Raw genomic sequence first — 27,298 nt, forward strand, 5'->3', positions numbered from 1 at the left:
ATACCACAAGTGGATGGCTTTAACAAAGAGAAGTTTATTCTCTCACAGTCAGGTAGGCTAGAAATTCGAATTTGGGGCGCTGGCCCCAGGAGAAGGCTTTCTGTCTCTGTCGACTTTGGAGGAAGGTCCTTGTCATCAGTCTTCCCTTGGTGGGCGGGGGTGGGGGGGTGGGAATCTCAGCGCAGAAGCCTCAGGCCATGGGAATTGGCCTCCACCCCCGCCCCGCAACTGCCTGCACAGCTCTGAAATAGAGTAACGACTTAAATTGGGAAGTATATTTTTTCTTTAACTTCTAAATGCTTTCCTTTATGAAAATAAATCATGTTCACTATTTTTAAAATCCTACAAAGTGTAAAATTAGAAACAGCACTGCAATCCCAAATATAACTTTTTATTTTAATATTTCAATGTATATTAAAATAAAATGCATTTCCTCTTAGCCATGTTTCTGCGCCTAATTTTTAAAAACACACTCTGTTTGCTTAGCCATTACTATTTTGCGTCCTGCTTTTTTCACCTTCCATTGCATGAGGTTTCCCTCACAGTTTTACGTTTTTCAGTGACATTCTCAGTGGTCACGTTAAATCATGATAGGAACGTTCACTTTCCCTCGGGAATGTGCACCTTTGTGCAGAACGTTTACTCCACAAAACTTTTAAAAAATATATTCCAGAAGAGATTTTTTTTGGAACAATGTTAAAGACTAGGGACACACAACGGGCAGCGGATTGCTGTTATTTCCATAAGCCCTGGCCAACCAGGAGCCTTCTCGGCCTCCGTAGAGACGTGTTAACGTCACGCAGGCGGCGTTGCTGGTTCCCCCGGTGACGGTTGCCTGGGCAACGCGTGCTGGCGTCCGGAAGGGGTGATAGAGCCCCGACGGTCGTGGAACTGAGGAGTCGAGCAACCGCCGTAAGTGCCGCGGAGGGTAGCAGGGCCCAGGGCAGAGCCGGGGACGGGCTCTTGCAGCTGCCGGGGCCCCCGGTTGGCGTTGGAGCGCACACACGTTCTCTGGGGCGCGCTGCCTTTAGCAGGGCGCTCGCCGCGTGCCGGCCGATGAGCGAGGACGCCTCCCTTCTTTCTGTGAATCTTCACGCGCACTCGCTCCCTCCCCCCAACTCCAGAAACAAACATTTTTCGCGCGGTACATGGGGTTAGCGAGGCGCTGAGGGTGGGTTGCCTGTCCAAAGTCACATAGGAAGTGGCAGAACTGGGGCTTGAACATAGATCTGCCTGTTCGGCGCTCTTTTCTGGTCTCTGGCATGGAGCCCACCTGCGGGAATTACTGGTGGCATCCATTCCCCCTTATTCCCCGCCTGAGGGCCAGTCCTCACAGCACTGGGGATTCGGAAGGGGGCTCCCCCTCAGGGCTGGTCCCCAACACAGCCAGGCATCCGCCTTCCCCATCTGAGTTTTCTAGAGCAGCCATAACAAAATACGACAAAGAGCGTGCCATTAAAAAACAGATATTTATTTTCTCACAGTTCTGGGGACTACAAGTCCGAATTCAGGAAGTCAGCAGGACTATGCTCTCTGTGAGCTCTAGGGGAGGGTCCTTCCTTGTCGCTGTCAGCTTGTGGTAGCCCCTGGTTTTCTTGGCGTTTTTTGGCTTTTAGATGAATTTTCACATGGTGTCTATCTCCCCTTCGTGTGACTCTAACTCCTTGTCTGTTCTCCCCTTTTATAAGACACACTCAGAAGGGATTAGGACCCATCCTACCCCAGGATGACCTCGTTAACTGATAATTTGCAAAGAAAAACCCTATTTTGCTAGATATGGTCACATTCACAGGTACACGAGTTAGGACTTTGACGTCACCTTTTTTGGGGGGGAGGAGTGGGGGCCACAATTCAGTCCACAACACCATCCCTGAATAGTTGCTGGAGCAGGCAGGTGGTGAGCCTTGTCCAACAGTGTACAAAGCACTGAGCTGGGCATCTCAGGCATGTCTCCCTCCACCTGGAAAACCCCAAGCTGTTGCTGGAAAGACTCTATGAGGACACAGTAAAAAAAACTGCAACAAAGAAAAATGGCAGGCTGTTGAGGACGCCTCCCTTCTACAGGGAAGAGGCCTCAGCCCTTCTTCACTGGCCTCTGTCCTCTCTGCCCACTTTTTGGGAGGATGCTCTCCCTTGCCTTACCCACAGGTCTCCTGGGTGGGTGCCACTCTCCCCACCCCACAGCTCGAAGTCCTTCGGGAGCCGAGAGTTCCTTCCATGAAGCCTTAGCCTTAATGTTTGAACCTCTCTGTGCCTCAGTTTCCACCATCTCAGCCAGAGCTGGTAAGAGGACCCAGGCCATGCCCCAGGGCACCTAATGTAGAAGGCACAGATATTAAGAGTGAATTTAGGAGATTATACCCTGCTAAGCAGTTGTTAGCGTTATTGTGGATAGCTGTTCACAGATACAGCAGATAGTTATCAAGGATGGTTGGACTAAGGAAGGCCTGAATTCATTGATTGTTCCACAGATATTTACTGTGCATCTACTATGTGCCAGTCACTGCTACAGTTGCTGTAATACAGCTGTGAACAAAGTAGATAAGGACTGTGTACCTTCGGGTAGCTCACATACTAGTGTAAGAAGACAGATAAGAAATAGGTAAAATATACTGTCTATCAGATGGTGAAAGTTACTGGAGAGGAAAATTAATCCGTACAGGGGAGAGGAAATGCATAGGTGGGAGCTCACAGAGGGGCTGCAGTGTTAAATAAGGTAGTCATAAGAAGATAGCCTTTGAGTAAAGACCTGACCAAGGTCAGGGAAGGAGCTATGTGAAAATCTGAGGAAAAATGGTCCAGCAGAGGGAACAGCCATTGTGAGTTTGATGTGTTCTTGATAATGAAGAATAGGGTAGGAGAGGAACCATATTGTACTGCTGATTCATGTGTCCATCCTCATCTTTACCTGGTGTATCACCTCACCTTTATCTGCTCCTGGCCATTTCTCCTTCCCCACCCCCCACCCCCATTTCCCTCTTTCCTGCCACCTTCCCAGCCTTCTTCTCATTCTGCACCCTCTCTCCACACTACTTTCTCCACACTCAAGGTGTCAGCCACTTGAGGCTCCAGCCCAGACCACCCTTCAGAGCCCCAGAGCCACCCAGCCAACTGCCTCCCAAGCATCTTTGTAGGGAAGACCCAAGGTGTCTCAAACCCAACAATCCAACACCAGGCTTACCTGCAGCCCAGGAAACTGCTCCTCTGCCTGAGCCCATCATTTTCCTAGTCACTCAAACCGAGACCCCTGGGGTTTCCCTAGATGTTCCCCTCTTCTCCTGTGCACACCTGCCTCCAGTCCCATCCATTTGATGCCAATTCCTATTCCCCCTCTACATCCCACGGCCACAGCTTGATTAAGACAGTATCCTTCTGGTAACATCCTCCCAAAGGAGCCTTGGTGGCACAATGGTTAACCACTCGGCTACTAACCAAAAGGTCACCAGTTTGAACCTACCAGCTGCTCCATGGGATAAAAGACCTAGCAATCTGCTCCTGTAAAGATTACAGCCTGGAAAACCTTATGAGGCAGTTCTACTCTAACATACAGGGTCACTATAAGTCAGAATTGACTCAGCAGCACACAACAACATCCTCCCCACTAGACCTCTTGCATCTGGCTTTACAAAATGTAAGTATGATCCTGTCTGCCCACTCTGATCATCCGCAGGGCTCTCAGGATAAAGCCCTTAGCTGGGGCTGACAAGACCCAAATTCCAGCCCCTCCCCAAATCTCTACCCAGTCTTCCCGCCATCCTGAACCTTTATCAGTTCCCCGTATTGAACACATTTTCTCTGCAAATGCTCTTCTTCTGATCAGCCCAGCTTGACCAAGGCAAGGTCATGGAAGCTTCATAGACAACATCCACAATCCCTGAGGGACAGAATTACTGGACTGAGGGCTGGGGACTATGGTCTTGGGGGATATCTAGTTCAACCTGCATAACATAGTTTATAAACAAAATGTTCTACATTCTACTTTGGTGAGTAGCATCTGGGGTCTTAAAAGCTTGTGAGTGGCCATCTAAGATACTCCACTGGTCCCAACCCTTTGGAGCCAGGGAGAATGAAGACTACCAAAGACACAAGGGAAAGATTAATCCAAAGGACTAATGGACCACAACTACCATAGCCTCTACCAGACTGAGTCCAGCACAACTAGATGTACCTGGCTACCACCACTGACTGCTCTGATGGGGATCACGATAGAAGGTCCCAGACAGAGCTGGAGAAAAATGTAGAACAAAATTCAGACTCACAGAAGACCAGATTTACTGGTCTGACAGAGACTAAAGGAACCCTGAGAGTATGGCCCCCGTAGACCCTTTTAACTCAATACTAAAGTCACTCCTGAGGTTCACCCTTCAACCAAAGATTGGACAGGCCCATAAAACAAACGATGATGCATGTAGCTCAGCCAGTTAAAAAAAAACAGCCAGTTATATGAGACTAAATGGGCATACCAGCCCAGGGGCAAGGATGAGAAGGCAGGAGGAGGCAGGAAAGCTGGACAAATGGAAATGGGGAACCCAAGGTCGAGAGGGGGAGGGTGTTGACACATCACAGGGTTGGTGACCAGTGTCAGAGAACAATATGTGTATTGATTATTTAATGAGAAACTTAATTGTTCTGTAAACCTTTATCTAAAGCTCAATTAAAAAAAAAAATCTCTTCCCCTGGCTGGAGTGCCCTCAGCCCCCTCTCAGGAACCCTCCCTTCCTTCACCCAGCCTAATTCCTTCAGTATTCAGCCTCAGGCTGCCTCAGGTACCTGTGCTCTCTTCTGCAGCTCTTTCCCCTGCCAGCCTCTCACAGCACTTAATCCCTCATTTTCAACCCCAAGTGCACTGTAGACTCACCTAGGAAGCTTGAAAGATAGGCAAGTGCCCAGGCCACAGGCCACACCAGTTAAATCTCTGCACACTGCACAGCACATGCTAACACTCGGGGGGCTGAGTTGGACCATAGGTGTCTTGCCTGTGAAGGCATGACTCTGTCTCCCAGAGGCTTGACTGGGCTAAGGACACAACATTTCATATGATAAAATGTAGTAGTAGCTAAACTGAGTGTTTGTGTGCCAGGCACTGCGTTACCCACTTTTCATGCATTATCTTATTTAATCCTCACAGCCACTCCATGAAGTACATAGTGGTTATCATCCTATTTTACAGATGAAGGGAACTGAAGCACAAAGAGATTAATTTGCCCAGGACACAGTATATGTCCAAGAAATGTCGGCTTCTTAGTGAGCCAAGTGCAAGTTGGAAGTGGAAAAGGGCAAAGGCTTTACAAGTTACTGTGTTCATTCATTCATTCATTCACTTATTCATTCTGCATGTCATTCTTGAACACCTGCTATATTCATTCAATGACAATTAATTGTACAAATACTAACTGAAGGGCTATTCTGGGCAAGACGCTGAGGATTAAAAGATGATTAAGACCCTTGCCCATAAGAGCCCTTTTTGTAAAGGGAAGGAATATAAATAAAATCATAGATAATTATAATAAAGTGAAGTAAGTTTAGTGATCAAGGGAAGCCAGGGGATTCTGGGAGTCTATAGAGTGCCCAGAGGGGAATCCTAAAGGCAGAATGGGAGTTAGTAGGGAGGAGAAGGACTGAGGTAGGGAAGCCTGGGGAGAAAGGCATCCCAGGCAGGAGGAGTAGCCGGGGTAAGTGTTCTGAGATGCCTGCAGGCTTGATCCTTAACAGGGGTCACAAACCCAGAGCCTGCAGGACCGGGTGGGGATGGAAGTGGATGAGTCCAGCAGGTGTAAGAGGAAGAAGAATGTTTACGCGCGATGGTAACGGGCAGCTGGCATGCTGGCTACAGCACCTGGCAGTGGTGGGGACAGTGGTTGAGTGGAACGAACATACCCTGCCCAGGGAGGACTTCCTCTGCCCAGCAGCTGCTCACCGTGTGGTGCTATAGGTCCAGCATTGCCAGATCTGCCAACTTTTAGAAAAGAAGCTGGAGATCTGGATTTAATTGAAATCTACAGATCTTTGCATATTTGCAACAGATTCAAACCTTAACAAAGCATCCTGTGAGCCTCAAACAAAAAAGTCTTCGGAATGGATGTGCAGCCCTTAGGCCAGCAGGAGCACACTCCATGGGTCCTGGCAGGGTCACACAGAAGCAGGGACCGCTTCGATCTGGTTTTAGACAGGTCCCCAGATGGTTGTGTTCAGTATGGATTAGAGGAACAAAGATGAGACCCAGGGAGCTGGGGTGGGAAGCAAATACCCAGAGAAATGAAAAGGCAGTGGGGGGATACTGGGGTGAACCCAGTGTCACCCTGAGATCCAGAGTGAGGAGATGAGGCACAGAGGAGGTGGCCTTGTGATACTAGGCAGTGGGCGTGGAGGCGAGACGCAGCCGCGTTGTGGGACGTGGACACTGTGGGCCCAGCAGCCAGGGAAGGACTTCTGCTGGTGGGTCACAGCATCGTTGTGGGGGGCAAGAAGGGTCTGCATGTGGGCAAGGAAGAGGAGGAGGGGAGTCCTCAAGAGAGACCAACAGGAAGGGAAAAAATAATAACAGATTTTGTTTCTAGCAATTTACAGTCGGCAAAGCGTTTTCACACCCTCTTTGCATTTGCCCCTCACAGCACTCTGTAGCCTCCATATCATCGTCTTCTCTGTTTACTGAAGATGGGACTGAGGCCCAGAGAGGCTCACCCAGCCAGGAGAGAACCAAGTCCACCCTTGGCCCCAGGTGCTCTCTCAGCTCAGGTTGGGCTACTTGAATGGCAGCCTGGACCAGCCACATCTACCACCTGACCCTACTCTGACCAATGACACTAGCATCCCTGGGCACAGGACCCAGGCATAGTGCCCTAAAAGCCCCCCAGGTGATTCCAGCGCACAGCAAGGGTGAAAACCATTGTTTAACATGATGCTCACAGCCTCCAAGTTGCTTTCCTGACTCACTGGTGACCCAGCATGGTTATAAATAGCTCCTCCTTTCAATTCTACTCTGTCCGTAGAGTCGGAATCAACTTGACTGCAGTGGGTTTGGTTCCACTCTCCAGGGTGACCCAGTTTGGGCAATGAAGTATATGGTCATCCCTTCTTATAATCTACAGGGTGTCCAAAATGCTGGGAAACATAGGATAATCTTTTTTAGGTGAAATTCACATAACAGAAAATTAACCATTTCCAAGTGAAGAATTCAGTGGCATTCAGTGCATTCGCAGTGTTGTGCAGCTGTTACCAGAATAAGGTTCTTGCCTCTCACTGGTCAAGAATGAGCAAGTGAGGCGCGTAGAGTTTTCCACACGAGCAAAGCCCTGTTGAAGAGGCTTGCGAGCAGGGATGAGGAGGGCCTAGAGCAATGCTTACCCTCGTCTCACAGAGCAAAAGATGGGCCTGAGTTTTTAAAAGTTCTTGGGCAGGTGGGGGTGGGGGGGCAGGGGTAGTAAGATTCATGTTTATTCATAGACACAGGCGGGGATGTGTTAACTATGGTGCATATGCAGCAGCTTTCCAAGATGGCTCCTGTCCTGGAGGCCTCTGGGATTCGTAGCAGGACTTATTATGGGGTGTTGCGCCTGGGCAGCCTCTTGCTCCCCAGGTTCAATTCCCTGGCTGGGGCTGCAGGCCTTCACTGCCCCTGGTGGAAGGTCACACAGCTGTCACAGGTGGATGTTCTGCGCACGTCTCTGGAGCTGGTTTTCTCCAGCTTCTTCTGAAAGGCAACTTTAAAGAAGTTTGCGGGCTATTTTTAGATACCCTGCCCCATTGTTCTGGGCAGTGGCTTTGTTTCTGTGCCCTGGCCCATTTCTTGTTACTTTGTTTGCAGATTTGGGGGCCCCTCTGTTCCCTGTCTCACTAGGTCTCTAGCGTTCCACACCCAACCCCCTATTACTTCCCTGATAAAAAAAAAAAAAAAATAGTCTATTTCTCTTTTACTTGCTTCTCCTCTAACCACACCAGGCTCTTTCCTATTCCTCAAACGGGCACCCTCCGATCTCAGGGACTTTGCTCCCTGTCCTAAAACCACCACCTCTGTCTACACTCAAATGTTTTCATCACCCCACAGGAAACTCCATAGCCATTTAGTGGTTGCTCCCCATTTCCCCTTTCTCCAGCCCCTGGCAACCACCAATCTATATTCTGTCTCTCTGGATTTTACCTATCCTGAATATTTCATATAAATGAAATCATACAGTATGGGATCATTTGTATCTGGGTGTTTTAACTCAGCATCATGTTTTCGAGGTTCATCCACAGTGTAGCTTGGAATCAGTACTTCATTCTTGTTTATGATTGTATGATGTCCCATTGTATGTACACACCACAATTTGTTTATTCATTTATCCACTGATGGACCTGGGGATTGTTTCCATGTTTTGGTCATTGTGAATAGCGCTGCTATGAACATTTATGTAAATGTATTTGTTCGAGTACCAGTTTTTCATTTCTTTTGGGTATATAGGTACCAGCAGAGTTGCTGGGTCATATTATAATTCTATGTTTATCTTTTTGAGGAACTGCCAAATGGTTATCCACTGTGGCCGAACCATTTTATATGTCTACTAGCAATGGACAAGGATACCAATTTCTCTACATCCTCACCAACACTTGTTTTATTTTTTGTTTTCCTGATGATAGCCATCCTAGTGGGTGTGAAGAACTCTGACGATTCCATAAGAATAAGACAAACACAATTTTTAAATAGGCAAAAAACGTGAACAGACACTTCACAAAAAAAGATGTACAAATGACCAATAAGCACATGAAAAGATGCTCAACATAATGAGTCATCAAGGAAATGCAAATTAAAACCACAATGAGATACTGTTACTTAGCCACCAGAACCAAAACCAAACCCACTGCCGCTGAGTCTATATAGGACCCTATATAGGATGCCATAGTATAGGGTAGGACTGCCCCACAGGGTTTCCAAGGCTGTAATCTTTATGGAAGCCTACTACCACATCTTTCTCCCATGGGGCCACTGTTTTTGAACTGCCAACTCTTTGGTTAGCAGCTGTGCACTTAACTACTGTGCCACCAGGGCTCCTTCATACCCATAAGAATGGCTAAAATTTAGGCTGACCATACCAAGAGTTAGCAAGGATGTAGAGCAACTGGAACATTCGTGAATTGCGTGTCCAATGAATTGCGTGTAGGAATGTTAAATGGTACAGCCACTCTGAAAACAATTTTGTTGTTGTTGGGCACTGAGTGGATTCTGACTCATGGTGACCCCATGTGACAGTAGAATTGTCCCATAGGGTTTCCTAGGCTGCCATGTTTATGGGAGCCTGTCTTAGTCCTCCAGTGTTGCTATAACAGAAATACCACAAGTGGATGGCTTTAACAAAGAGAAGTTTATTCTTTCACAGCCCAGTAGGCTAGAAGTTCTAATTCTGGGCGCCGGCTCCAGGGAAGGGCTTTCTCTCTTTTGGCTCTGGAGGAGGGTCCTTGTCATCAGTCTTCCCTTGGTCTGGGAGCATCTCAGTGCAGGAACCTTGGCTTCAAAGGATGTTCTCTGCTCCTGGCGCTGCTTTCTTGGTGGTATGAGGTCCCCATGTCTCTCTGCTCGCTTCTGTTTTTTTAATATCTCAAAAGAGATTGGCTTAAGACACTACCTAATCTTGTAGACATCATCAGTATAACTGCTGCTAATCCATCTTATTACATCGTAGTGATAGGATTAACAACATATAGGAAAATCACAGAAAATGATGGACAATCCAATAAAAGTGTGGACAGTCACACGATACTAATCATGGCCCAGCTAAGTTGAAAGATGTTTGGGGGGGACACAATTGAATCCATGACAGAACCAATTGCCACATCTTCCTCCGGAAGAGCCACTGCCTGGATTCGGACCTCCAACTTTTTACTTAGCAGCCTGATGCTTAACGATTGTGCGACCAGGGCTCCCCAAAAACAGTTTTAAAAACAATTTCTTATGAAGGTATAACCCAGCCTTTCCACTTCTTGGGATTTACTCAAGAGAAATAAAAATATATGTTCACAGAAAGACTTACTTATACTTACTTACTATAAATATATTCACAGCAGCGTTACTCATAATAGCCCAAACTGGAAACAGCTCAGGTATTCAGTGACAGGTGAATGGATAAGCAAATTGTGGCATCCAAATGTGAATTTCATTATATCCAGTGAAATACTCAATGGTAAAAAAAAAAAAAGGAAGAACAAACTAATGATACATGCAACAGCATGGACTAATCTCAAAAGGTAGGGCTAATGAAAGGTACCAGACACAAAAGACTATCTACTGTAGTCTCCTAGTTACATGAAATTCTAAAAAAGTCAAAACTACAGTGACTGAAAGTAGATCAGAGGTTGCCTGGGATTTGGTTGGCAGGAAAATTGACTGTAAAGGGATAAAAAGGAACTTTTGGGGGTTGTGGAAATGTTCTATATCATGATGGTGGTAGTAGTTCACACAGGCATATGCATTTGCCAAAACTCATTTGTACACATAAAATCGGTGTATTTTATTGTATGTAAGTTATATTTTCAATACAGATGGTTAAAAAGAAAATAGACAAAACCTATCTTCAATGGTAGAGGTCAGAATAATGGTTACTTTGGAGGACAGTTAACTGGAGGGGGCAAAAGGTAGCCTGCTCAGAGACTAGTGCTGCCCTATACCTTAATCTGGGTGGTCACCACAGGGCTGTCTACCTATGTAAAAATTCATTGAGCTGTACACTCAGCATTTATGCACTTTATGTAAATTATACCTCAGCTTAAAAAGGAAAAAAAATCAATGATGCCTGGGCCCCATTCCTAGAAATTGAGATTTAATTGGTCTGGCGATGGGCCCAGGCATTCTTACTTTTTAGGAGCTCCTAGGCAATTCTGATGTTCAGCCAGGGTGAGAGCCACTGTAAGGGATAGGAAAGAGTCAAATGTTGAGGCTGAATGATGGGAGTTTTTCTGATGCCACTTGCAGTCTGGTGGCACGTTCAGGGCTGGGGGAGAATGCTCAGTTCAGCTTTGGCTTTCAAGGGATTGGAGGTGAAGGTGGGGCTTCTGAGCTTCCACATGGACATGCATACGAAGTTAAGCAGGAAACCTCAGGGTTGGGGTCTTTAGACAGGGCTGGATATATGCTTGGAAGCCCTCATGATGTAGTGGTTAAAAGCTGCGGCTGCTAACCAAAAGGTCGGCAGTTTGAATCTGCCAGGCACTCCTTGGAAACTCTATGGGGCAGTTCTACTCTGTTCTATTATAGGGTCGCTATGAGTCGGAATCGACTCGACGGCAGTGGGTTTGGTTTTTTTTTTTTTTTGGTTTGGATATGCGCTGAGCACTCCTGGGAAATGGGTACTTTATGGAATTTGCATGAGTTCAAGCTGCCTTTTTGACTCCTAGGGCAAGATGGCAGCAGATACAGGCTCACAGGACACCTTGCGGCTCCAGTTCAAGATGCTGCAGGAGATGCAGCAGAAAAGGCTACAGAAGCAGATGGAGAAAAGAAAGGAGAAAGAACTGAGTCTCCAAAGCAAAGACAATGACCAAGAAGAGCTACTAGAGATCTCTGACAGATTCAGTCTCCTCCACACAGGGGAGCAACACTCAAAAGACAGCTTTGAGAAGAGGTAAAATTTGAACTCTCCCTGGGGCACTGCAGTGAGGTGGGGAAAGGGAGGGAGAGATGATTGCTGACTTCCTTCAGCAATTGGGTTAACTAGATGTGTGTTTATATGTTGAGACATAGAGCTTGTTATTGAAGACTCATATCCAATGGAATGTCACATAATTTGATGTGAAATGTATTTATAAACCATTTAGAGTCAAACAGAAAATTTGAAACTCATTAAGGTATTATTCATTCACTTGAATTTCTTTTGCAGTCTCTCTCATGAAAACTGTACTTGAGTTTCTGAGGAGCTGGTTGGCTGACTCTGCTGACTCATTGTGACCATTGCTCCAAATCTCATCTGGGATCATTCTCCCATGCCAATGTCCCTTTCCTGACACATAACACATAACACGTAAACACATCCTGTCCTAAAGAAGCTCTTGGTAAATTCCTTGCTTTTTTACAGTTGGTGAAAAGTTTGAGGGAGTCCAGAATTTTCTCTGTTTGCTCTAAATTTGACAATGTTACACAGATGCATATGGATTTCTACTGGTTATTAGAAGCAGGAATCTGTTTTGATACAAAATTCCCTAAAGTCAAGAGTTAACTGACCCTTTTTTTTTTTTTTTTGCTTCTAGTTTCACCCAGATTCTACTTTCTCCATCTTTAAATTCTGCTTTTTATGGTGCGAAATGGGACTAGTACTAGTAGTAGTAGTAGCATCAGAACCTGTCTAACTTCAGGGGGGATAATGCAAATCAAGATCAGCCCAATGCTGACCCCTATGAGGTGGAGGTCAGACCTACCTCCACTCTGCAACCTTTTTACCAATTCTAATACTAGCTGTCCCCACAGCACTTTCTATTTCTCTTCTGTGTTTGATATTTCATTGCAACGGCCACACAAAACTCACAGACCATACTTACAGTTAAGTGCTTTATTAAAGAAGTAACAGGGTACAAGTCCGGATCAGGATTAGGAAGCATGTTGGCTAAGTCTCCCTTCAGTGCAGGGCAGCTCTCTCAGCTCCTCTCAGCTGTGCAGGCCTCCTCTCAGTCCCCTGAGTAAAGGCCTGCTCTCAGCTCCCTCAGGACAGGCTTCTCTTGGCCCTGCTGTCTGGTATAGCTGTCTTCAGTATTACAGCTCTTGACCCATGTTACAGCTCTTTTAGGAAGTTCCTCACCTCCTCTCTCAGCTTCTCTCTTCCTTCTGCTTCTTTTCCTGCTTCTTTCTGTCTGAAAAACCTGTGGGGTTGGCTGTTTACATACAGAACTCAGTTTCAAGGCATGGACTTGGGCCACGAGCTGACTAATCCTGTCTCAGTAGGCTATAGACTCTTTATTTGCATAGTCTACTGACCAGTCCCTGCAAGGTGCACACCAATCACAGGGCAGCCTAAAGCCCAGGACCAGGCAAAAAGTATCAAATCACAAATTGTTCGCAGTTTATCCAGGAAATGTCAATCAACCTGGACAAAAGTAACAAACCCTCTAGGATAGAAAACTAGGGCAAAGGTAAATCCTCAAGGATTAGGGGAAAAAAATCTCTCAAGCTGTTTTTTCAAAGACCAAGGCAGAAGGTACACAAAGGAAGCTATTTCACCACGTATGGTTTCCCAATTTTTTTTTAATATTCTACTAAAAAAAAAAAAGTTAATTGGGAAAGAAATAAAGATTTCTCGATAATTGAAAAATTCATTTTGCCTCCTAATCACTAGCTCTAAATTAACCCCAGACCCATTTCCAAATGATCTTTCTCCAAATCGGGGAAATGAATTGGTGGAGACTCAAGCCATTGCTAGGATAATAGTAATAGTAGTAATAATTACTATCACCTTGGGCCTATGGAGCCATGGTGGTGCAGTGGTTAAGCATTTGGCTGCTAACCAAAAGGTCAGCAGTTTGAATCCAGCAGCCTCTCCTTGGAAACCCCATGGGGCAGTTCTATGCTGTCTTATAGCATCACTATGAATTGGAATCGACTCAACAGCAACTTGGGTTTGGTTTGGGCCTATAATTTCTATCACTTATTTACTTCTTGTGCAACTGTCTCTATGGGGTCCTATGCTGTGTGTAACGATAAAAAAACGATAGAAGCGTTTAAAAGTTCTGGAAAGAGCCTTGCAGAACAATTTGTAACACACAAAACCAACCACCTGTTCTGATTTCCCCTTGGGTTTACCTGCGATCTGGAGGCTTCACCTCAATTTAAGGCTTAGAAAATTCCTATTTGGTCTTTTAATACATACGTTTAAGACTGAATTTCCTTCTAAGTACTGCTTTAGCAACATCCCTCAAGTTTTGATATATATTGCTTCTGCTGTCATTCAGTTGTAAGTACCTCATGATATACATTACTCTTTCTTCTTAACCCATAAGTAATTTAGAAGTGTGTGTGTGTGTGTGTGTTTAGTTCCAAACGTATGGTAGGTTTGGGGGTTTATTTATTTATTTTTGCTTTTAGTATTGATTTATAATTTTAATCAATTGCCATTAGAGAAAATGGTCCGTGTGATGTTTGCTGTTTGGAATTTGCCCAGACTGCCTTTGTAGCCTAAAATGTAATACGTTTTTATACATATTCCCTAGTTGCTTGAAAGGAGTATGAATTCTCTCAGCGGAGGGTTTTATATAGCTCTCTGATGAATCCAGCTGGTAAACAATGTTATTCAAACCCTCTTTCTCCTTTCTGTGTGTGGGTGTGCGCGCGCGTGCGCACGTGCACACAGGTGTACGCTCTTAATCACTCAGTTCTGAGAATGATGTGTTAAAATCTGCTCATTGACGTTAATTTCTCCTTCCTGTTTCGTACAGACCCATTCTTGTCCCCACCTAGTGTCCAATCCAGGCACAACAACCCTGGGCAGTAGAGGCCGGACCCCTGCCCGTGGGACCCTGTGAAGGGGCAGTTAACTCTGCCTTTGCCTTGTAGGGTGCTCGAAGATGAGATTGCACAGCTTCGAGATCAGCTCAGAGAAACAGCAGATGAGAATGGAAGATTGCATAAGCTGCTGAAAGAACGGGACTTTGAAATCAAACACCTCAAAAAGAAAATAGAAGAGGACAGATTTGCCTTCACAGGTAGTTATGACGGCCTGACCCATTTCCCTGCCCAAGAGTCCACGTGGCAGACGGACAGCAAATTCCAGAGGGCAGGTGCCCCAGAGTGAGTGCCAAGGGCCAGTTGTGATCAGGTTTGTCCAGATAGGTCCTGACAACAAGGGAGGGGTAGAAGGAGACAGAAGGCCCAGGGAGGCCCCCACACCAGGGAATGGGAGTGCAAGGAACCTCAGGGCAGCAGGCAAGCATCCAGGCAATGCTGGGGACCCAGCAGGGACCCATGACAAGGGTTCTCTGAGATGCTCACAACATGTTGGGTGGGCCAGCAGGATCCATTTCACCTTGGTGCTTGGCTCAGGCATTGTGTCATAAGGGTAAAGCCCCAGTAGAAGTGGACATTTACTCTACAGCACCTGCTGTTGTTGCTCCAGAGGGATGGACAGGGAGGTTGGCTGTTCCAGGAGGACTTCCTAGGCCCCAGCCACTCTCAGCAGGGTCTAGGCTGGACCTTGACCTTGTAGGTCTGGGCTGGACCTTGGTTCTTTCAGTGGGGACCTTGGCTTTATGGGCCTGAGATTGCCTTGGCCCTGCACACTGTCCTAGATGTTGGCTCTGTGGCTATGTGCCAGACCTATGGTGTCTGGTGGTAACCTTGGCCCTGATTGGGCTCTTCTCTTTGTACTGTTGACCAGAACCAGAACCTCTGCTGAATTTGCATTTCTGTGACTGCTAAAGTAAACGATTTTCCCAGTGATCTTATAATGTCTATTTTTGCCCCACATCCCCTATTAAAGGAGCAAGAGAGCCAAGTGTGCCATCTCTGTGCTAAATAATGCCTGCCTCCCTCTAGATACCCCAGGACTCTAGACCATTCTGAGCCCCTTCTTTTAATACGTACTTATCCTCATCAGCAGACACGAGGGTGCCAAGGGCAGCCATTCCTTGTCACTCAGCTTGCTGCCTAGCAGCCTCAAGTCTGGACTGAGTTGATTTGAAAAGTGTCAGTGCTTTTGTTTTGCTATCCACCAGTTGTTACCCTTAGTCTTGTTCTGAGATGAATCTAGGTCATGTTGAAAAGTAAGTCTGAAAAAGGGAAACTACAGATGGGAAGAAAAATTTGGCTACAACATATCTGACAAAGATCTAATCTCGAAAATCTGTCAAATACTTCAACATCTCAACAACAAAAAGACAAATAACCCAATTGAAAAATAGGCGAAGGGTATAAACAGACACTTCACAAAGAAGACATTCAGGTAGCTAACAGACACATGAGGAAATGCTTGCGATTGTTATCCATTAGGGAAATGCATATCAAAACTACAATGAGATACCATGTTACCCGGACATGACTGGCGCTATTCAAAAAAATAGAAAATAACACATATTGGAAAGGTTGTGGGGTGATTGGAACTCTTATGCACTGCTGGTGGAAATATAAAATGGTACAACCACTATGGAGAATGATATGGCACCTTCTTAAAAAGCTAGAAACGGGAATACCGTATGATCCAGCAATCCCACTCCTAGTAACATATCCTAGGGAAATAAGAGCCGTCACACGCATAGACATATGCACGCCCATGTTAATTGCAACATTAGCCACAATGGTAAAAAGAAGGAAACAACCTAAGTGTCCATCAACAGATGAATGGATAAACAAATTATGGTACATACACAAAATGGAATATATGCAACAATAAAGAACAATGATGAATCTGGGAAACATCTCCCAAATGGATGAATCTGGAGGGCATTATGCTGAGTGAAATAAGTCAATCACAAAAGGGCAAAGACTGTATGAGACCACTATTATAAAAAACCAAGGGAAGGTTTACAAGCAGAAAAAAAAAACTTTCATGGTTACGAGGGAGTGGAGGGGTGACGAGGGGAAATCACTAAGTAGATAGTAGACCAGTGTCAACTTTGGTGAAGGGGAAGACAACACACAATATAAGGAAAGTTAGCACAACTTGACCAAGGCAAAGTCATAGAAGCTTCCTAGACACATCCAAACACCTTGAGGGACTGAGTTCCTGGGGCTGAGGGCTTGAGATGGTCTTAGGGGACATCTAGGTCAATTGGCGTAACATAGTCCAGAAGGAAAATATTCTACATCCTACTTTGGGGAGTAGTGTCTGAGATCTTAAAATCTTGTGAGTGACCATCTAAGATGCGTCTGTTGGTCCCATCTCATCTGGAGCAAAGGAGAATGAAGAAAACCAAAGACACAAAGAAAATATTAATCCAGAGGACTAATGGACCACATGAATCACAGCCTTCCCTGGCCTAAGCCCAGAAGAACTAGGTGGTGCCTGGCTACCGCCGCTGACTGCTCCGACAGGGATCACAGTAGAAGGTTCCTGACAGAGCAGGAGAAAAATGTAGAACAAAATTCGAATTCATAAAAAAAAGACCTGACTTACTGGTCTGACAGAGACTGGAGGAAGCCCAGAGACTGTGGCCCCCAGACACCCTGCAACTCAAAACTGAAGCTACTCCACAAGTCTGCTTTTTAGCCAAAGATTAAACGGTCCTATAAAACAAACAATAACACACACGTGGAACGTGCTTCTTAGTTCAACCAAGTGTATGAAACCAAATGGGCAACACGTGCCGAATAGCAAAGATGAGAAGCCAGGAAGGGACAGGAATACTGGGTGAATGTTGGCCAAAACTCTAGCTGAGCCCCAAGTCAGGCAGGCATTGAGGGGTAGAGGAGACTGCACCCTGCTCACCAGAAGGCACAGCAAAGTTCCAGGGCATAGGTGGTGGCTGTATCATCCTATCGCTGGGGATGGCTTGAAGAACTGGAGCAGTAAACCTGTCCCCACAGAATTAAAATGCTCCTTTCTGACTGCATTGTCTTAGAACATCCTGAATTTCCACTCACTGGAGATGGGTCTCGGCTCCTGGGCATGTGGCGACTCACCTGAGCCTCCACCCTTTTGAGCGCATTCACGCCAAGCGGCTGTAACTGCTAAAGCCTGGTGCTGTTGGTGACGTGGCGTGAGTCTGACGAGCAGACCTGTGTGTTTAATTAACCTCACCATTTCCCTCATTTTAGGGACAGCCGGTGTGGCCGGGGATATGGTCGCCACCAAAATCGTCGAGCTGTCCAAAAAGAACCGGGTGCTGATGGCAGAGTCGGAGGGCGCGAAAACCAGAGTGAAGCAGCTGAGCAATCGTGTCCAGGAGCTGGAGCGGGACGTGAGGGGCCTTGTCCATTCCTGCCTCTGGAGGGGACTCTCAATGCCTAGGCCACTCCTCCAGAGATGGAGCCACATGTAGATACCTTGGGTGCTTCTGAAGGGTTGTGGACCAGTGCTTACAATGAGTTCCTGGGCCTTTGTCATGTTCTGAGAGGGGGAAGTGTGTCAGGAAGCAAGGGGGACACAGGTCACTGAGAGGCAACCTGGTTAAGGGCACGAACCTGGAGCCCGACTGTCTGTGTGTGAATCTCAGCTCTGCCACTGACTTTCTTTGTGACTTCGAGCAAATTATAAACTCTCTGTGCCTCAGTTTCCTCCTCTGTCACATGACAGTATTAGTAGTACTCACCTCAAGAGTTTCTGAGGATTAAAAGACCAGTACCTGGCACGTAGTAAGCACTGGATGAACGTTTGCTAAATAAATTAAGCAAATAAAAGCAAAGTTACTGTAATTGAGTGAACAGGGATCCTTGCTATCTTGAAGCTAGAGGCAGGAACAACCCCTCAGTCAGGGTTCCGCTGTTGTCCATCTTCTCCTTTTTGGGACCACCAGCCCTCCCAAGCTGATCACAAAGCCCTCTCGGCAAGGACACAGCCAAGTGGTCCATGGCCCTTAGGAATTAGAATGGAATCCACGTGCTGGAGGGAAAGTCTCCTCATATCGCTGAGGAGCAGAGGCTGGGAGACACTCAGAGGCTTTCTCAAGTCACACAGCCAGTGAGTGGTGGCACTGGATTGCAAATCAGTGCTTTGCCCTCCAAAACCCACCTTGTCATTATACTTGGCATAAAATTAGAGCTTCTTGATTCTGTAACAGATGTTTTGAGCACCATCTCAGGCCCTGGGGATGCTGTGAGGAACAAAATAGATATTTTAGCAAAATAGACAATTTGTCCCCTTCCTGGGGGACAGGCCAGCACCAATTTGTAATATAGTTGTAAACCGCGGCCGAGGAAAAGGAGAGCAGTGGGTGGGTGGGTTAAGGAAGTACCTCTCAGAAGAGGGCCCAGTGGGTCCCTGGAAGGTGGGGAGGGGCCTCCATGCAGAGGGCCCAGCATAGAGTAGAGAAGAGGGCCTGAAAGACCAGGGTGGCCAGGAGTGGAGCAAGTATGAGGTCAGAGAGCTGGGAGGGCCGGGTCATGCCAGGCCTTTGTGTAAAGAACAATCAGGAGATGATTAAAGGGTCAGTTGGTTGTATACCGCAGTCTCAGCCACGAGGCCATGAGCCTGTGTGGCACGTTTCTGCGTGTCTCTGACCCTGTCTCCTGGTCTGTAACCTGACGTCTGTAATTCCTTTACTCTCTCAGGCTGTTTTTTAACTCCAGGAGACAGACCGCGGCTGCAGTGTTACCATTTATTAAGCATTCTCTGGAGCACGAGTGGGAGCTTTTAGTGAATCCTGGAGCCTCTCTTACCCTGTGGCTGGGGAGCGGGGCAGTGGATCAATTAACCCCTCTCCCATCGCAGAGCAGTGGGTGAAGGGGAATTCATCCACTCAGTCCTAAAGCGGGCTGAAAGGACAAACCACCAAGACCGCACACCCAGTGGCTCCAGACCACTTCATTGGGCTGCACAATTTGCCAAGCAGAATTAAATACTAAGTGCAAGGATTTGCTTTTTCAGCTGCAGACAGCTGTGGCCAGGCTGCCAGCCCAGGGGGGAGCCGAAGCGGGAGCTAAGCCTCCGAGGACCCCGATGGGAGACAGAGCCTTGGTATGAATTCTCTTCTGTGATGGGGAGTCTGCCAAGGCAGCTGCCAGCCTGGGCCCCCCTCCTCCATACAGACGCAGTTGCCTCTGCCCTAGGGCTGCCCCCCACCCATGGCCCTGAGCCGTGTGCTTATTGTTCACCATTGCCATGTCCTCAGAGCAGAGGACCAGGGAACAGTGACCGAGCTGCTGGCTGAGGCCAAGGATGCCCAGGGGAGGCTAGGGAGGATCTAGCTCTGATTCAGTCCCCAAAGAGAGAGTGTGGGAGGGGCCTGAGGACCCTGTAATCCTAGAAGCTCAGTTCTAGGGGAGAAGGCCTAGTCCAGCTAGTGTCCTCTCAGCCAAGACTTCTCCTTACAGTATCCTCACAGGGAAGACACCCAGCCTCCACCTTACCCCAACGATGGGGAGCTCACTACCAGCTCAATATGATAAAGAGTCTTCCCTTTATGGAACTCAAAATCTACAGCATCAAATTGGTTATTTGGAATGGGGCTTGTTCCCTAGATTCCGTTTTACTAAACCAGTGGGTGAAGCCCAGGAAACAGGAATTGAAGCTCTGTGAAATGAAGCAATCTGACCCAGTGGACAGCCAGGCATGTGGAGCCCAAGCCAGGCAGATAAATAGCATCAGAGTCTCGAGAACATCCCAGGGGTTTCTTGGGGCAGCCAGGCCAGTTGGTGACACAGGGAACCCAGCCTCAGGTCTCCCAGATCAGTGTTCCTTTCCCAGCCCCATCTCCCCTGTTGTCTACACTGCAGAATCAGGCAGCCTCACCGTCATCTTGATGAGAAAAATCAGCCCTCCATGTACAGGGATGGGCCTCTGTTTGGAGGTTTGAGTCCACCCAGGGGTCAGTCTGTTCCCTTAAGGTCCGTCCTGTGTAAACCAGTCTCATTCCTTGGGAGACAGTAGAGGGGGCCCTTCCGTGGGCAAAGGCTAGTCTGAATGTTCTCCGGGGCCTCTCCTGGCTCTGAGGGACACTGCTAAGATGCCCTGGTTTATTCCAGACCATTGAGTACCTCCATGTCCCTAGAGCTTCACTGGACAGGAGGCTGCTTGTTCAGTCACTTGTTGAGCCATGACATAGGGCATCAAAGACAGGGCCTCTGTCCACGGGCCTTCTGGTCTAGGAGGTGAGATAAGCAGACATATTGAAGGAAGGACGTGGCCAGGGCCTTCAGAGATAGCTCTGAGTTCAGCAAAGGGTACACACCCTCCATGTGAGGCAGCGGGAAGGCCGGACGGAGGAGGGATCCTTGAGGTAGGCCTTGCTGGAGAAGGAAGGTGGGGCAGGACCTTCTACAGGGAACGGTGTAAGCAAAGGCACAGAGGCCAGGAAGCACTAAGTATTCCTGTCCAGTTTGCTTAACTGTCAGCTTGCAACCCAGGACCCATGAAGGGAAAAAGGGAACAAAAGCCAAAAAAGCTGAGATGGAGTCATAGAGGGAGGCCCTGAATCAAGCTGGAGCGGGAGTTTTGACCTGGTTCTGTGGCTGCAGGGACCCTGGGGTTTGTTATCAGGGAGTGGGTGATGGGCTACGAGTCTCAGCTCATCAGTGCAACATGTTTCTCTGGCAGCCTCTGATCAGAGGGAGAACAAAAGCGGTTTACCCTCCTTAGACCCACCAAGGCAGCCCGAGCCTGAGTCACACTCAGGCCTGTAGACTCACTACATTCCAACCCAGGTTCTAAAGCACATTCCAGAGAGGAGCTAAGCACCCTCCCTCAGCATGGGGCTCCAGCAGGCTATGGCATGAGAGGCATTGGCATTGCCCCCTGTGGACAGAAAATAGCCGGGGCAGTGGGAGGGGGGCATGTGTGCCCACACCCAGGTCCCCCCGAAGGCTGTGAGATTTCACTCTGGGCAGAAACATCTCTAAAATGGCTGGGAGGTAGGGTTGACCCAGCTGCTGGGTGCGGGGAGCAGGGGGAGACAGGCAGAGGGGAAGCAGCGATGGCTACTCCTGTACGTGGGCCCCAGCCATCTCGAGAACACCACCTGGCCCTTGGCCCCCTTTGCCAGCTGCCCACTGAGCCTGGTTAGGCCACCCGGTGTGGCCCCCGTCAGAACCCGGCCCCAGACAGGACCCTTTGCATGCATCATCCCGTCAACCTTCATAGGTATCCTGGAGGTTAGTATTAAAAACCAGAAGCTGTCGAGTTGATTCTGATTCAGGGTGACCCCGTGTGTGTCAGAGTAGAACTGTGCTCCATAGGATTTTCAGTGGCTGATTTTTTGGAAAATAGATCTCGAGGACTTTCTTCCAAGGTGCTGTCTGGCTGCACTGAAACTTCAAACTTTGAGTTAGCAGCTGAGTGCATGGATCATTTACACCACCCAGGAACTCTGAGGCTGGTATTACATACTTTTATAGATGGGGAAACGGAGGCATGGTGAGGGGACCTCACTGGCCTGGTGTCTTAGTCATCTAGTGCTGCTATAACAGAAATACCACAAGTGGATGGCTTTAACAAAGAGAAATTTATTTTCTCACACTCTAGAGGGCTAGAAAGCCAAATTCAGGGTTTCAGCCCCAGGGGAAGGCTTTTTTTCTCTGTTGGCTCTGGAGGAAGGTCTTTGTCATCAGTCTTCCCCGAGACTAGGAGCTTCTCGCACAGGAACCCCGGGTCCAAAGAATGCGCTCTGCTCCTGGCACTGCTCTCTGGGTGGTATGAGGCCTTCCACTCTCTGCTTGCTTCCCTTTCTTTTTATCTCTTGTAAGATAAAAGGTGGTGCAGGCCACACCCCAGGGAAATTCCCTTTATATTGGCTCAGGATGTGACCTGAGCAAGAGTGTTACATCCTACCTTAATCCTTTTAACCACAGGCGGAGATTATGATTTATAACACAAAGAAAAATCATAAAACGGAGGACAACCGCACATGGCCTAACCAAGTTGACACGTATTTTGGGGGGCACAATTCGGTCCATTACACCTGGGTTCTAAATCCAGGTCAAATCTGATCCAAGGATTGTGCCCCTCCCGCTGTCTGAGCAGACCAAAGAGATGCTGCAGGTCCCAGTATCCACATGGCAAGCTCATGCACTCCCACCGCTCTCAGCACCCCCAACTTGTCAGAGCCAGTGGGGCTTCCGGCACTGCACATCTTACAGGCTGGGATACTGCTTCCCAAAAAGTAGCACATTAAACCAAAAAAAGAAGAAAACAAGCCCAGCGCCGTGGAGTCAATTCCGACTCACAGCGATCCTATAGGACAGAGTAGAACTGTCCCATAGAGTTTCCAAGGAGCATCTGGCAGATTCAAACTGCTGACCCTTGGGTTAGCAGCCATAGGACTTAACCACTACACCACCAGGGTTTCGAAAGCACATTAGCAGGGGGAAAAAGACCGGCAACAGTGAGAAGGAATGACAGGCAGCCAAACAGGGAAGAACACACAAAACGTACTAAAAAAAAAGATACACCTTTTTTTTTTTTTTAAATAAGTTCTCAGTTTGCAAAGCCCATTCACACTGGTTATCTTATTCAGCCTTGTGGTGGTGCTGTGAGGAAGCAGGAGAAGGAAGTACACCCACTCCTCACTTCTGGACTATCTTCCTATCCACATTTCTCATTTATGACGATAGTAAACAATCTACTATCCTACTATTTTGTATATTAATGACATACATCCAGCAGTAATGAATGCCGAGGTGAGAGTAATGTTGGCTGTGATCGTTAAGGTTATGTGTCAACTTGGCTGACCGTGAGTTTCAGTGGTTTGGCAGTTATGAAATGATGTAGTCATCCTCCATTTTCATGTAATGCCGATTTTCACATAACAACTTGGTCTTTGAAACCTATCCGTGTCGATAAGTAAGGAGTGGGTATATTTTTACACCCATTCCACAGATGAGGAAACCAGAGCAGGATAGGGGTTCTGGACCATGTGTTCAGGTCTAGTTTCCTAGACCAGTGGTTTTCAGCTTGACCACCTAGGGCCCTTGGGGCCCATGAAACTTCCTGAACACCATCCACTGGGAGCTGCCTTTCACACTGGTATTCACATGAGACCTTGTTGACCACTGCTAAGGAAAAATCAGAAAGCCACTGCACTGCCCACCCTGCTTCCCGGAAGTCCACCCACCCAATTTGTGTTAGGGCAGTACCAGGTGGTCTCAGTACCACTGACTGGCAAGATGCTCAGCACACATTCCTGCTGTTTTGGTAGCATGAGGGTCAATGAGATGATAATTTCTGTTGTACTAGCAACAGGTGAAATTGGGAGAACCAGCAAGTGCAGGGAAAGAACCAGGGTTCTAATCCCACTTCTGTCACCCCTAAGGGCAAGTTACTTCATCTCTGGGCCTTATTTTCATCACATAAAATAAAAAAAAAAAAATTTTTTTTTTTTTATTTTTATGGAAGGGGTTTGAACGGCCTGACTTTGGAGGTCCCTTTAATGTCAAACTTCTGTGAGTTTGTGCCCAGGAACCTCTGTTAAGCACAGAGAAGTGGGCAACATCTTTGAGAAAAATTTACGTCCAAATGTAAATCAATAACATTTTTTTAAATGACATTGCTGAGTACCAACAGGCAGAGTTTTCATAATGGCTGCGGTTCTTCAAGCCACAGAAATGAAGTATTTGTGGGAGTAGACTGGGCCCTTATTTTTGTTTGGTGGGCAGCTGCCAGGAAAGGGAGGCCAAGGCCCAGCTGATTATTCCCGGGAGAGGGAAGCCCTGAGTTAGGATGATCAACGAGCTAGTTCCCTCTTTACTCTGAGTCAAGATGGATTTGGTGTGATGGTGGCCTCTGAGCACAGGAGAGTGAGCTCACCTTCGGGAAGTGTCTGGGAGATGTGGAGCCTACATGCCTCGTCCAGATGCTCCACCTCTGTGGCCTCTGCACATGGGCATGAGCGTGTGCATGTGTGTGTGTGCGCACAACACGGAGCAAAGAGCTCAGACCCCAGAGTTGGACTGCCAGGATTCAAATCCAGGCACTGCCCTTACCAGCCAGGCACCCCGAGCCAAACAGACAGCCTCCACCAGCCTCAGTTTTGCATCTGTACAGTGGGGCTAACAATGGAACTATCTCACAGGGGTTGGTGAGGATTAATGAGTTACTCCATGCCAAGCACTTTAGCACAGGGTCTGGTGCATGCTTGGGTAAATGAGGGCTGTGATGATTATGACTGTTGAGGCAACAAGTGACTGCTGTCCCTCCTTCCCAACCAGCCTGAGAGCCCAGAGGTGAAGGCCCTGCAGGACAGGCTGACGGCTGCAAACCTGAAGATGAGCGACCTCCGCAATCAGGTCCAGGCCATGAAGCAGGAGCTCAGGGTAGCCCAAAAGGTAGCCCAGAAAGCATGGCTCAGGTCTTGTGTGGCCTAGGCTGGGCTTGGGGAGCATGCGGCCAGGACATTGGGTTCCATTCAGGAGCAGCAAGTGCTCAGCCGGGAGCATCTTACCGCATGCTCTGCTTCGCGCTCCAGGTCTGCTAACATCTTTCCACCAGCTCTTGGTGGACACCCATTTGGTAGGCAGGGCCGCTTGCTGCCCAGGGGGCCCTGAATGCGTGCCCAGAGGTACCCTCCCTGCTCTGGACCCTAAGTCAACACTGCTCCCCCCCCAGGCAGAGTCCTTTAAACCTTCCGTGTGCTACCCGCACCCCAGCAGGTCTCTCCTTAACAAGGTATGTTGGCCTTGGGAGCCTGCTGGAACCTGCCTCCTGCCCTCTGCTCTGTGTCTGTGATATTAGAAAATGAATAGGTTGTTTGTTTATTAAAGGCCCCTTTCAAAGGCAAATGTTCAGACTTGGGATGCAGGCCCAGCTGGTTCGCTGTTTATTTTTATTTACATAGTGAATTCTCTGGCATTTGTCTTCCCTGCTGGAACCACTCAGACCAGCCAAGATTTCTGAAACAGTGCTCTATTGTGGAAACAAGCACCAGAGACTTGGTACACAGGATCAGGTTTCCGTGACAGGCTCCAGGCCCATGTCACAAGCTGAAGCATATTTCTCAGAGCCTTAAGGTAGGACCTAAGTGGTGCCCTTCACCAGCTGCAAAGTTGGACCTTTCTGGAACCACCGCTTCCGCAATTGATGTTCCTCCTTGCTGCACCTTGCTGCACCCAGAGATGGCCACTTGAAGCGAGGCCCTGTGACGGTGTGCTTCCTGTAATCATCTACAATTACCTGGATTCTCCAGGGCTGGCAAATGGGTTCAGGAAGCAGGTGTTGATCGGCTTTGTGGTTCACTCATCCCAAGGATATAACAAGGGCAAGGGGCCCCATCTGGGCATTGTGGGCAGTCTCTCTGCTGCTCTAAGCACCGTCCAGGAAATGCCAGGGAGAATGGGTTTACTGCTTTCCCAGGGATCGGGGTAAACTGACCCTTGAATGCCATACACCTAAGCAGAGGGAGACTGTGCGCAGAGGCAGGACCCTCTGGGGAGCCCCACGCACCTTGCATTACTACTGAACTGTATGCAGCATTAGGGGTCTGGTCACACTGAAGGCCTTGCCTCATTTCAGGTCTTGGCCAGTGAGGTTGGAGAAGACGTGAACATCCAGCACCTCCTGTCCACCCCTGGGACTTGGCGTGGTCGAGCTCAACAAATTCTTGTTTTGCAGAGCAAGGTGAGCGAGTCAGCAGACTCCTGGTCCTGAACAAAGGGCTTGAGATGCCCCCGAAAGACCCGCACTGACCCACCTGAAAGCCTTAAGCACAGGGACCCAAAAGAAGGTCTTTAGTACTGTAAAGCGCGCTCCTAGGCTGCTGTTGTACATCTGCCTGACCAGCCTGATTTTAATTTGCTATTTAATGAGCAAGCACTTACATAACAGCACACACGAGGCACTGCTCTTAGCGCTTCACAAATGCCAGCGCCTCTGGTTTGATTTATTTTACTCCAGACATATTTTTTCCTAGCTCATGTCAGTTTGCGTGACTGTTGGAATTGTAGGCTTTTTCCAAGCAGTTTGGTCCAGATGCTCCCAGTCTTTTGAAAGTTTAAATACCCAGTAAAAACTTAGCCTGCCTTCCTCTTCGTTTTCTGAACATTTTGGAGCATACCTAGAGCCAGACTGCTTGGATTCAAATCCCAGCCCTCTGCTCAGCAGCTGGGTAGCCTTGGGCAAGTTACTTCATCTCTCTGAGCCTCAGTTCTCTCATCTGTATGATGGGAGTGATGATAGTGGGGTGGTTGGAAGGACTGAATGACTCAGTGTGTGTCAGGGGCTCAGCACAGTGACATAGGTTCACTGTGGTTATTTTCCTTTTTGCCTTCAAACTGAGAAACACATGAATAGATGTGTGACTTCCAGTATTTGCCAAGAGTGTCCCCTTCATTCCCAGGGACTTGAGGGTCACAGTTCCTGGGTGGCTTTTACTCCTCAGGGTCTCCTATGGACTCCTTGAAGCCAACATGAAGGGGGGAAAAAAAACTCTAAAAAGCTGTAATTGATGATGAGTGTGTGGCCTTAGGGTTCAAGAGATGTGAGTTTGAGTCTGGTCTCTGTCACGGTTCATAGCTCGTGACCTTGGGCAAATTACTTCATCTCTCTATGCCTCAGCTTCCTGTCCTGTAAACAGAGATAATACCTTCCTTGCAGGGTTGTTGTAAAATTAAGTGAAGTAATACATGGAAAGTACCTGGCCATAGTAAGTACTCAACAAATTAGTTATTATTGTTACTGCTGTTAAGGTATATAAATAAAAAATTAAAATACTGTGTTAACACTTACATGAAGTTACCACACAGAGCCACACGAGGGCACTGGCATGTGCT

The 27,298-nt window shown here is 47.7% G+C and overlaps 1 protein-coding gene across 1 annotated transcript in view; it reads left to right on the forward strand.

The window, feature by feature from the left end:
• The first annotated feature begins 10,877 nt into the window (after positions 1-10,877).
• Positions 10,878-27,298, forward strand: part of CCDC13 (coiled-coil domain containing 13) — a 44,426-nt gene continuing 28,005 nt past the window's right edge. The window contains exons 1-6 of the mRNA XM_003409929.3: positions 10,878-11,591; positions 14,507-14,655; positions 17,702-17,844; positions 19,470-19,559; positions 24,743-24,859; positions 26,043-26,147. Of these exons, the coding sequence (XP_003409977.1) occupies positions 11,371-11,591; positions 14,507-14,655; positions 17,702-17,844; positions 19,470-19,559; positions 24,743-24,859; positions 26,043-26,147 (825 nt within the window). The 5' untranslated portion in view covers positions 10,878-11,370. The remainder of the gene's footprint in view (positions 11,592-14,506; positions 14,656-17,701; positions 17,845-19,469; positions 19,560-24,742; positions 24,860-26,042; positions 26,148-27,298) is intronic.

This window comes from Loxodonta africana, chromosome 22 (genome assembly GCF_030014295.1).
Source record: "Loxodonta africana isolate mLoxAfr1 chromosome 22, mLoxAfr1.hap2, whole genome shotgun sequence".
Lineage (NCBI taxonomy): Eukaryota > Metazoa > Chordata > Mammalia > Proboscidea > Elephantidae > Loxodonta > Loxodonta africana.